The sequence below is a fragment of the Sinocyclocheilus grahami genome, unplaced genomic scaffold (genome assembly GCF_001515645.1).
Source record: "Sinocyclocheilus grahami isolate Dianchi unplaced genomic scaffold, SAMN03320097.WGS_v1.1 scaffold1345.1, whole genome shotgun sequence".
In the NCBI taxonomy this organism is placed as follows: domain Eukaryota; kingdom Metazoa; phylum Chordata; class Actinopteri; order Cypriniformes; family Cyprinidae; genus Sinocyclocheilus; species Sinocyclocheilus grahami.
In genome coordinates, this window is record NW_015506524.1 from 399468 (window position 1) to 411394 (window position 11927).

General features: G+C 37.1%; 1 protein-coding gene across 1 annotated transcript; it reads right to left on the reverse strand.

Moving 5' to 3' along the window:
* Positions 1-7948: 7948 nt before the first annotated feature.
* On the reverse strand, positions 7949-11599 carry LOC107569435 (uncharacterized). Its single transcript, XM_016255534.1, has 5 exons — positions 11502-11599; positions 11051-11374; positions 8996-9213; positions 8589-8670; positions 7949-8040 (listed from the first exon to the last, which is right to left on the reverse strand). The coding sequence occupies exons 1-5, from the start codon at positions 11545-11547 to the stop codon at positions 7949-7951; spliced, it is 762 nt and encodes a 253-aa protein (XP_016111020.1). The 5' UTR covers positions 11548-11599.
* Between the last annotated feature and the right edge of the window lie 328 nt (positions 11600-11927).

Sequence of the window (11927 nt, forward strand, 5' to 3'; positions counted from 1 at the left end):
CTTGTTGCTTATACAACTTTATTTTCACCAACTGCAAACTCACAAAGAGCTCATAAAACGCACTTTTTACCTCCTTGTTGCTCCACGTTTGCCTGCTTATTTTGTTTTGGATTCACCACTTTTTCCCTTCGTGAAATCATGTCACATAGCGTCGCATATTGTCATTAAATTCTGTTTTTGGTTTGTTTAGAAGTATTTGGTCCTTGTTGCGTTCACATTTTATTCAAACCGCACCAGAGTTAGTTTGGAAGCAGACCGAGACCCATCGTTTTAGCGGTCTTGGTCCGCTTGTTTGTTGCACACCAGGGTTTGGATGGCAGTGTTCACACTTACTCAAATGAACCACACTAACAGAGAAATCCCTCCAGAGTGACAAGTGTGAACACACCCTAAGTCCTCATGTTTAGTTTTTTTCCAAAACCAAAATGAAACGAAATTATACTCGGAGCAATAAAACTAAAAACCTACAGATATAAGAAAAGGCAAAGGGAGTTGCTTTCCACAGCAAAGTCACATCAAAACAAAACTTTGCCTATTGACAAACAAAATATTACCAAGAGAATGAGTTTGTTCTTTATGCTTCAAAAGATGAATAGCAATCCATGTTGTGCTAAACAGCTCACTGGTACCTGAGCCATTAAACTAAACTGGGTCCGGAAAGTAAAGAAAATTGCCAAAGGTCTTCAAAATCTGAAAGACAAAATGGCCACAGAGCACAAGATGGCTTTTCAGCTCAATAGTGTCACTGATTCTAAATCTGTAAACAATGATGACTTTCAAGAAACCTAGAAAAAGCTTCACTTCAGTATTCTCTGTGTTTGACGGTTTGTTTTGGTGATGATCAACAGCATAAACATAAATATGTTCCACTCATCTGTGAATTAAACAAATGTTTTGGACAGAGTTTGGCCACTTTATATTTCAGACAATCTCATTCACATGTTCCTCTGATAATACAGCAATCCATTCAAATCAAATCTCAAAGATTCACTTATATCAAAAAACATTTGGTTGTTGAATGTGTTCGGTCATATTTAATGAGAGACACTGTAAACATACAGTGACCATAGAAGAGACTGCGATCACACTGTATTCTTCTCACAAATATCAGCTAATCTGTTGTATTTATCAGCAAAATAATCATTTGAAGAAAAACAGGTCAGGTTTGTAACCAAAATATATCACAGTCTGATGATGGGCATGAGTTTCTAATTAATTTCTCTTGATATTATAAACTCGGTCAATAGCAGTGAGGTGTTTAAAACTGAATCCTCATGTTTAGTTTCCTCCAAAAACCAAAATGAAGCAACATTAAACTCTGAGCAATAAAACTAAAAACCTACAGGTATAAGACAAAGCAAAGGGAGTTGCTTTCCACAGCAAAAGAAACTCTCCACACTGAGTCTGGTTTACTGACGGATCGACTCGCAGGCTTGATCTCCTGAGGTTTAGCTGACATGAGAACTACTGAAAAACAAACGTGTGAAAGCTGAGCTGGTGACAGCAGATCTTCCTCACTCGCTCCATTACTGATGTTACTGTCCGTGAGGAGGAGCCCAGTGTCTGTGAGTCTCAGAGATGTTCAGTCAGTGGAAAACAGATCTCCAGCAGACGGGAGAGGAGCCAGACCGCCGGTGACGCTCGGTAGAAGAGAAAGATCTGGAAGACTCTGGATGTGAGACTTCAGCTCCTTCTTCACTTGAGTGACGCGAGCCAGTTTCTGCTTGTATTCCTGCAAGAACATCATATAGGCCTAGTCAATAAATGAACGCATTGATCGCACAACCAGCGTTTGGGGTCATTCAGGTGTTTTTAAAGAAATTAATACTTTTATTCAGTAAAGATGAATTGAATGAATTATCTGTGTTGTTGTCTCTGGGTGCTGAAAGCTTCTGTCACGCATACAAATTCCTTGTATGTGCAAATACGTGGCTCTTTCTGATTCTAAGTTGATCAAAAGTGACAGTAAAGGCATTTATAGTTACAAAAGATTTTTATTTCAAATAAATGCTGTTCTTTTGAACTTTCTATTCATTGAAAAATCCTGAAAAATAAAATGCATCACAACTTTCACAAAAAATATTAAACAGTTTTCAACATTGATAATATTCAGAAATGTTTCTTGAGCAGCAAATCAGCATATTAGAATGATTTCTGAAGATCATGTGACACTGAAGACTGGAGAAAATTGAGCTTTTATCAAAGCAATACATTACGTTTTACAATACATGCACATAGAAAAATTATTTGAAATTAATAATTCACAATATTAAAATCACAGAATTCACTGTTTTTCTATTACTTATCAAATAATTGCAGCCTTGGTGAGCAGAAGAGACTTCTTTCAAAAACATAAAAAAAATCTTATGTATTTCAAATACTTAAAGGTCATTTAAGTAAAAGTTAAGGTCATTTTTAAAACATGCTTGATTTATAAAACACAAAAAGAAACATTTCACAAAGTCAAAGCTTGTTTTCAAGCTCAAAATGGACAAAAAGCATCACATGTATATCAAAAGTATCCTAAAAGTTGGCCATGTGTAACTTGTTGCTATTCAAAGTCTTCTGAAACCAGTACAGCTTTATGTGAGGAATTAAACCCAAATTTAAGTTCAAGCAGAGTTGGGATTTGAAAACAAATGCCGAGGGCAGATTTATGAGTAATAATGATTTCGTTTAGGTATTTTTGATACTTAAAAATTGTTAGATGAATTCAAAAATTAAGAATGTTAGAATGACAATTTAGAATGGTGCGCATATGGATACTTTTGTAATACTATTTTGTTGTAGTATCTTATAAATCAATCTGATTTTGAGGGCTGTGGCAGTGGATAAATTGACTGCAGTCAGGCTATAAACCAAGTTAAAATAATTCATAAAATAGGCTAGATGAAGCAGACTGTAATGATACATGTCTTAAATCACAAACACAGAAAATAAATACAAGGTTTAAATTACTTCAATATAAATGGCTAATGAGAACCTATAGAACTCCTGTTAAAACTTCATATGTCTGTTAACATCTCAGATGTGTGCTCTAAATATTTGAATGATAAAGGTACATTATATCATTGCCTTTAGGAATGTCCAAATATACAAAACTTTTGGATAGAGGTTATTAAATGTCGGACATGTTTAATACTATTCTTTTGAACGTTAAACTCTGTATTCTTGGAATAGATTTACTAGACTTTACGTCTCCTTCAGCCCAGAAGAGTCATTGCATTATGCTAGTATGAATGCTCCATCGTTGAAAATGTGGAAAAAGGAGATGTTTAACTGTAGAGACTAACTTATATTGCTAAGGGCAAGCAGAAAGACTTTGATCAGCTTTGGGAACTATACATGAATATCATGTAAAATGGAAGTGTAGACTTTTATCAACATTGTAAACACTAACTTATCTTTTATATATATATATATAAATTTATTTAGAGTATAATTTAGTCTGTTTTATTGTTTTTATTTTATTTAAGTGTAAATTGAATATGTACGGAAAGGTGAGTGCTTGTTTACCTGTTCTGGAGTTCTATTGTTACTAGTTGATGTGGGGTCATAAATAAAAAAGAAAAAAAAAACATTAGAAAAAAGAAAAAGAAACCGAAACAGTTTACAGGCCTGGGCCCATATTCATGATAATTCTTAGTGCAAAGAGTTGCTCCTAGTGACAAAATTCTAAGAAAAGTCTTAGAAAAGAGGCCATTTCCCCTTACAATTAAAGAGAAGATCCAAGTAAGATAAAAATTATTCACAAAGCATCTTAACCCTTAAAAGAGCTCTTAAGATCAAGAAGTGCTAGGAGTAGGGAGGATGACTTTTAAGATGCTTAAGATTTTCTTTAGTAGAGGAGAAAATAGCCGAAAGAAGAGGAAGTAGTGTGTTGCAGACAATGGATGACAGGGAGTTAAGACGCTACAGATTAGATCAAGGGTCGTCGACCTTTTTCCAGGGTTAAGGAAACATCGAGCAGGGACCCCCCCATACAATGTTCCAATGTTCCAAGCAGAACTACATATTAAGCATATAGCCTTTTATATTATTATAAGCTAAACCATGATTAAGAAAAAGTCATGTTTGTTAAGACAGCATTTCAGGACTATGCATATTGTTGCTGCACATGCATGACTGCCTTCATATTACTTTTGCCTTGTTAAAATTCAATTCATTCATTTTTTGCGGTTATTATTATTAGGCTATAAAGTATTTGCAGAGTCATACATTTTAATTTTAGTCATTTAGCTTCAAGTTTATAACAAATTCGCATTTTAAATGTTCCTGTTAGATGGACAAATAAATATTTCCTTGAACATAAGCTTCAAGTTCATGCTTCAAAAGACGAATAGCAATCCATGTTGTGGTGTTACCCAACATCCATACTCCAAAATGATTCAAAATTGCTGGATCTTGAAATGGCTGCAGTATTCTGTCATGAAATGCTCTTGCAGCAATATTGAAGACCCAATCGCAGCTTTACTGTAGTCCCAAAACAGTAATCCACATCAAGGTGAAAAACACGCACAAGGTAATCCACAAACATAGAACCCGCAAACACGAAGTACCATGAGCACAAGGTAACAGAACTCAATAAAGAAACAGACCACAGCGTATAAATACAGGTGAGCTGAGTATCTCAATCACACACAGCTGAGAGTAATGGACCAATAATCAGAGCAAGGGATGATGGGAACTGAAGTCCACAAGCACTGGGCAATGACCCGGGAGGAGTGCTCTCTGCTGGCTGTCATGGAGACTGTGACTGAAGCTGCTTGACACAACTTTGCAGTGTACTCACTTACAGTTTCATTCAGTCTACGCTCAGATAATGTTCTGTAAAACTCATCTTTTACTAATTTCATCTTTACTGGCATGCTGACATCAGAATGATTCACAGCAGTTTCAAAATCATTGAGTTCTGACTGTCAAGATATGTGTGCTGGGTGACTTAAAGGGATAGTTCACCCAAAAATGAAATTGTGATGTTTATCTGCTTACCCCCCAGGGCATCCAAGATATGGGTTACTTTGTTTCTTGAACTCAAACCGTTGCAGTCTGTCAGTCATATAATGTAAGTGAATGGGAATCACGGCTTTGGGAGTAAAAAAAATACTCAAACAAAACCAAATTAATGGACCATTGACACTCTTATCTACAATCTCAATTAGGAGTGTCAATGGTCCACTTGAGAGATAGGTGGCGGTAATGCACTTATAAGTCTGCGATCCGCCGTAAAAATTGAAATCGCATCATATGACCCCTTTAAGCTATAGGAACATAAAGCTGCATTTTTCTGGACAGCACTCTCCTAAACTAAAAAAAATAAAAATAAGTAGCATGTACTGATGGCAAATTCTCCGCAAGTCTTTCTCAGGACCTAGAGTATTGGCTGCTTGTAACTGCACGATGGAGGTTACAGAAGGAACAGTTTCAACCCCTTCTACCCTGATCTGAGCCCTCTGTCTTGCTCCACATACTTCACCTGCTTTCACAGCTTTATTCACCAGTCCTGTGTTGTCCTCGTGTCTACATAAAGACTGTGAATCAGGATAGCTTTCATCTGACTGCTAGTCTTCTAGATTTATGGTCTATATTAGTTTAAAAAGTGTCAGTCACTAAGATAAAAGCTGTTAAATAACAGTTCATTGTTGAAAGGTTTTTTGCTACTAGTTGGTAACGTCTGATCTTGTGGTCAATGTGCCACTTCCTGATGAAAGTCATAGAAACTGAAAACCTTCAGATTGTCACTGAACATTGTCCACTAGTGACAATTAAATTGTTCATATCAAGAATTAAATTGCTGATATCAAGAATAGACATCTGTACTAGTAGCCACGTGATTACTGATATCAAAAATAAAGGTTTTTACTAGTAAGAATTGTATTTCTGATATGTGAAATTGGAATTTCAACACAATTGATTTTGAATGGCAGCCTATGGTGACATTTACCTAGTGAAAATACAATTACAGATATCAAGAATTTACATTTTAACTAGAGAATTCATATCCTGAGAATGAATAAAAGTCAAATCAGCTTGCCATACTTAAGTGTTTTGCTCCTATACAGCGAAACACTTAAAGTGACGTCGCAGATGTGCATGTGACATTGTAATTTTGGTGAGGGGTGGGCACCAGGTAAAAATCATGTTCTAGGACCCTTGAAATCGTCACCAGTGCTCACTGGCATACATTGTTGATTTTCCATCTATGTTTTCCATGCAAATTCTCGTTTAAATATGTTGCCACTGTCTTTTTAAAGGGCCTGTTTCTGTACCTGTCGTCAGGTCTCCAGTTGGTGTAAACCAAACTCAAGGTGAGACCCCCCCCATTCTTTTTTGATTTTTCATTTAGCAGACCACAACCAGCAGCTCATGGATATAAGAAGACTAAAAAAAAAAGGTGGAATTAAATAAGCAAATACTTAAGACTTTAGGATTTGTTAAGGTTAAAAGAATTGTTGCAAAACATGCCAGAAACATATTAATCACAGTGATAATGATCCAGGCTCTTCAGTGTTTGTCAGTATTAAATCCATATGGAAACTTTTTTGGCGAGACTGTTTATATACACTCACCCACCCCTTATTTATACACCACTTAATTTGCATGGGCCCACCAAAAAAATGGGGAATAGAAGATTGGAAAATGTTTGCTTAGTCTGATGAGTCTCAATTTCTGCTGCACCATTCAGATAGTAGGGTCAAAATTATTATATCATCTGCTTCACAATGTTATGACACTGGCTAGAGTAAGGCTGCAAAATAACCTGGAAAAGACAACAAAACTCTTTCTACACTTTCATTTACTGAGGAATGAGCAAAGATCAATATAACAAACCAAGTCCCACAAGAAGCAACTACATAAAATAAGATACAATTAATTACACTGCCTCCTTGTCTTATAATAATAATAATAAATAAAAAAGGAACAAGAAACAACATCCACCACCAACAGTTTCCGATGTGAATAAGATGTTTATAATCATTTATAAAATATCCACAAAGAAAAGAAGCTGACAGTAAACTATCAACAAAGCAAGGCAAAGCACAGGCAGGAAAGCAATTACACTACAACATAAAATAACAAACTAAACATAATCAACAAAATGAAACGAAACTCTAATGCGTATTCGTGTTTGTGCTATGGAGAGCTGCTTGCAGAGAGTTTTTTGCAGTGTAGCCAATCACGGACCTATCTGTTGATTTCTTGAACTTCTTGATATGAAGAAAAAAGGTTCAGAATTAACCTGACACAACAGATGTCCACTAGGTTCATCAACGTCACAGAAGATGGAGGAGGTCTGCTCTGTGTTGTGTTCTGTGAAAAATGGTCGAGGCGTGTTCATCTCGTGGTATAAAGGAGGAGAAATGCTGAATCAGACACACAATCCTGACCTCAGCATCAACCTCGGTTTAGCATTAGAGCTTCATTATAATGATCCAGAGACCTACAGCTGCACGGCTGCAAACCCAGTGAGCAATAAGAGTATCTTTCTGCAAATGAAAGAGATCTGCCCACGACGGGAAAATAGGCCGACATGAACTCATTTACTACAATACACTTCCACGCACAGCTTCTGCGTTTACACAGACAAAGACATTTTATGGCACAGAAGATGTTTATGAATAACTCTCTTCTCTTTCAGATTATGAGGATCATTGCGGCATCACTGAGGCTCTGGTTCTGTCTGGTCTGCTGGGAATCACCATCATTAGGTGCATTTCCATTACCCTTCAAATTGCGCAAATTGAAATTGCAAATTGAAAATATGCTTAATGGAAACACACCTTCTTTCTGGTTGAGCATCTGAGGTTCAGCTCGTCTCAGAGAAGAGCTACTTCTTCTATGATGGTGACTTGCATGAGATGTCACAATGGCAGGCTCAGCCCTTGTTGTCTTGTGAGTCCACACAATGTCTTGTACTTACATTTTCATCATCATCATCATCACCCTATCAAGCTCCAAGTTCAGGTCCTTCTTCATTGTCCACTGATAAGTTTGTGTCAATCACAATCTCTAAGGATTCATCTGTGGCTGGTTCACCTGCTGATTGTAAGAAAAAGGAGAGTTTTTGTTCAGGACTATTAAGTTCAAAGATATTGAAATAAAACAATATATTTACTTCTATAGCCAATATTTGTAATGTTTATTCAATAATTTATTCATCTATGGTAATAACTGAGTAAAAAAAACGGTTCAAAACTGACTACCTGGTGTAAACTTCCTGAGATGGTAAGAAATAATAAGTTTTTTTAAACTGGCTGACAAAACTACAAATCTTGACAAAAACTTGAGTGGTTTTGTCATCATGTTACACCAAACCATGTAATATTATTTCTTTAAAAAACATAAGTAATAAAGCAGCGACAAAAAGTGGAAAATTCCTTTATATTAACGCAGCACATTTGGCCCTTTTTTTTTTGGGTTTTTTTTTTTTTTTACAGTTTACACCCTGTGTGCCAAGGTCAGTAAGTTTCTAAAAAAGATATGATAATTTGGCATGGCAAGGTTAGTGCAGGCTGTGAAATGTTAAATTCCTAAGAAACATAATTTTTGTTTATGATACAAAACCCAGTGTCATCTGCTGGACTGACCTCCATTGGTGTTTGAGTTGAGATGAGTGCCTTCCCCCGGATCCTCTGTGTCATCATCAGCAATATGATTATTTTTCTTCCTCTGTAGGGAGATGGAATCTCTGAGATTTAAAATCTTAATCAACAACCTTTTACTGCAACTGCACAAAGCTTTCAATACCAAAATATAATGCAAGCAGAATTCAATGTGCATAATGACATTTTATTGATCTACTATGACTTTAAATGAAATATCTCAAGGACCTTCACAAGTCTTTCACAAATAATTTACATAAATACATAAAAACTCCCCAAAAACAAAACTGCACAGTAGTATGCATAGTCTTCACTAAACACTGCTGTTATTAAGTGCTACAATATTAATACAAAAACAGAAGTGTTGCGTAATTACCAATGATGATACTTGCCTTTCTATAGCAGATGATACCAGTGACAACAATGGCCCCTGTAATGACTCCTGAGAGGCCCCCTATGATGCACCATGTTATTTTGCTATTTTGTTCGGTGCTGACTGTGGTATTTGGGCCATTTGTCCCAAGTGTCTCTTTGCCTTTGGTGGATACAGCAGGTGTGGAAAGTGGATGGGTGGATGGAGGTTCAGGGTTAATGGTACTGGGCAGTTGCTCTGTATGGGACAAAAATAACTCGAGATATAACTTCTTCGAGACAAAATCGGAATCATTAAATGTAGGCAGGTTGCTAAGACATTGTTATATGTTTGCTATGGTCCTGGAAACGATCTAGTTGGCTAGATCATTTGAGGAAGACTGCTGTCACAGTTGGTGTGGAAAAGTAAATATGTCCTTTTAGATTTTCTTCCTTAATAGATTAGAACAAATACTGGATGCACATTTATACATAACGAGCTACATAATATAACATAACAGGTGTACTGTGCAGAATCTTGCACCCTATGTAAAGACAGTGTCACATCATGCCATGGTCTATGTTATCACATATAAACACTTTTTTTTAAATAACAGCGTACAACATAACTCAATAGTAGAGAAATCACTGTAATACATATTACTGATATAAACCAACAGTATTTAAAAGATGTATAGAATGAAAATACATAGTATAACATCAAATTAGTTTAAGTGTTTTTTTATGTAATGCAAAACTCTGAATCACATTTGTTTATCAACTGTGCTATACTTAAACCTAAATAAAGCACTATATAAATTAAACTGAGACTACAGTATTTTATACTGTGTACTTTGCATTCATAAGCTCGGCCAATTAATTTTTTTACAATTCAGACCAAATGTCCTTTCTGTTGAAAAATGTGTTACGTATGTTGGATGCTTACTTGTGTCACATACAATCTACACACACTGGTCAAACAGTTTAGAAACAGATAGAAAAGTAATGCAGACGTGCTATGAATGCAATATCACAATTGTGAGATAATAGTATAGCTGCAAGTACAGCTCTACAGCGCCAGTGAAAGTCTGTGGTGAGAAATGGAACTGCACGGCGCTCAGATTTGAGACTGCCCTGCTTATTTTCATGTTAACTTAGTATATTACGTAAGTAATATCAGTCAGCCTCAGTTCTGTGTAAATTAGTCTGCATCAGGTCAGAAACTAGATGGCATGTCTGTTCTTCCTATGTGGAGTAGCGTATCAAATGAAATATAAATCCTTTATTTTAAGCATGCTCATGTGAATAGCCTAGCCTTTATATAGCTCTGTTGTGTTTTATTTTTGTTCTGACAACGCACACTCCTCCACAACTTTTCTAAAACAATATTTAGAGGCAATAAATACCACATTAAAAGAATTCTAAGATTCTACATGTGCACAAAAATCCTATCAATCAACATTAGAGCGCCATCCTCATGCTGAATAACGCAGGCTTTGCCAAAAGTGCTCTGCATGTGTTCAGTGATTATAAAGCCTACAACACGTTTATAATAAACCAGTATAGCGATATGACTCAGAATCTTCCCTACCTTAATCACTCTCAGGAGGGTAATAACTTGGCAGGGAGTCAAAACTCCAAAATGCCTGAGACGCCTTTCTGCGCTCTCTTTCCGCAAATAATGTTATTTATTGATTTAGTCTTAAAGTGACACACAGAGCCCACGATCTAAGGTACCCAGATAGAAATGTGTTGCCCATTCTCAATGTATCATCAGCCCAAGTACCACCACTTGTTATTTGTTAATGGTGTGAAATCAGAGAAAGCTCGCGGGCACAAGTTTGGCTGTGGGACCTGCACCGTCCCCACCCTATACCTCCACACCTCAGAGTCGCTACCCCGAGGGACCCAGAAAAGTCCCTTAACACGCAGTGCAGAACATGCGTGAAATCTGTTTTAACACATACACAGAGCATGACAACCAAACGCTTCTGGTTCGCTATAGGCTGTCAGATCCATTCATCAATGCCATCCAAATAAAGTTACAGCTTTTCATATTTTCATTTAGTATTTTATGGGATTAGTGAGATACTAACCGGTCAATGCAACGGTGAACTTCTGCTGGATACTTCTGTTTTTGGCATCGATCACTTCGAGACGGTAAACTCCTGCGTCGCTGGTGCTGGCAGCAAATACAGTTACGGAGAAGTCCTCTTCATCAGTGCTGTGTGAAAATCTTCCCGAGGTGACTGGTTTGCATCCATGCTTTTGCTCTTCGCTGGAACAGTAGCGAAAGACCTCTTGGGTCCCGTTTCTGTGTATCTTTCGTAGACTCACTATCTTCGGCTCAGATGCTCGGACGAAGAGGGGGAAGCTTTCTCCTCTGTTCACCTTTACTATCTCATTATCACTCACAGCACCTGATGAATTCATGTTTATTTAGTTAACTGCTGGGTAACGTTTATCCACGCGTGTCTTAAAGACCCGTGAAGTATGACAAACAGACATCACTTTGCGAACTATCTAAAGTTAAAATGCTTAACTTACCGGCGGTGATGACAAAACAGGTTATTAAAGTGAACAAGAGGCACATCTTGAGAAGCAGCGTTCTGTTCGGTTTGTCGCTTGATGTAACAACACAAGTTTCTAATACCGGCGCGATGTGACTGTCACTGCCCCAATATATAATAATAATAATAATATGTAAACCACCCCCACTCAACATCAGCTGTAGTCTCCGCCTTTGGAGGAATTTCACAAGTGGAGCACGAGCGTCACGCGAGCAGCGCTGAAACTGGGTATAACTGCAGCCTGGAGATCTCCAAACGGGGTGGGAACTCCAAAATAGGGCGTGGCTTCCTCCCATTGACAAACAGGCACATGACACGCATGCGCAATTTTTTTCTCGCAATCCAGTTCAGTGGAAAATCCGCCCCACAGCTGATTCTAAAGATTTTATTGGTTGTGTCAATC

Coding starts and splice junctions, on each gene's coding strand:
- LOC107569435 (XM_016255534.1), bottom strand. CDS start 11,547: ATGTGCCTCTTGTTCACTTTAATAACCTGTTTTGTCATCACCGCCG. Junction 8,671..8,995: donor GTATCATCTGCTATAGAAAG/GCAAGTATCATC, acceptor ATCTCCCTACAG/AGGAAGAAAAATAATCATAT. Junction 8,041..8,588: donor CAACTCAAACACCAATGGAG/GTCAGTCCAGCA, acceptor TCTTACAATCAG/CAGGTGAACCAGCCACAGAT.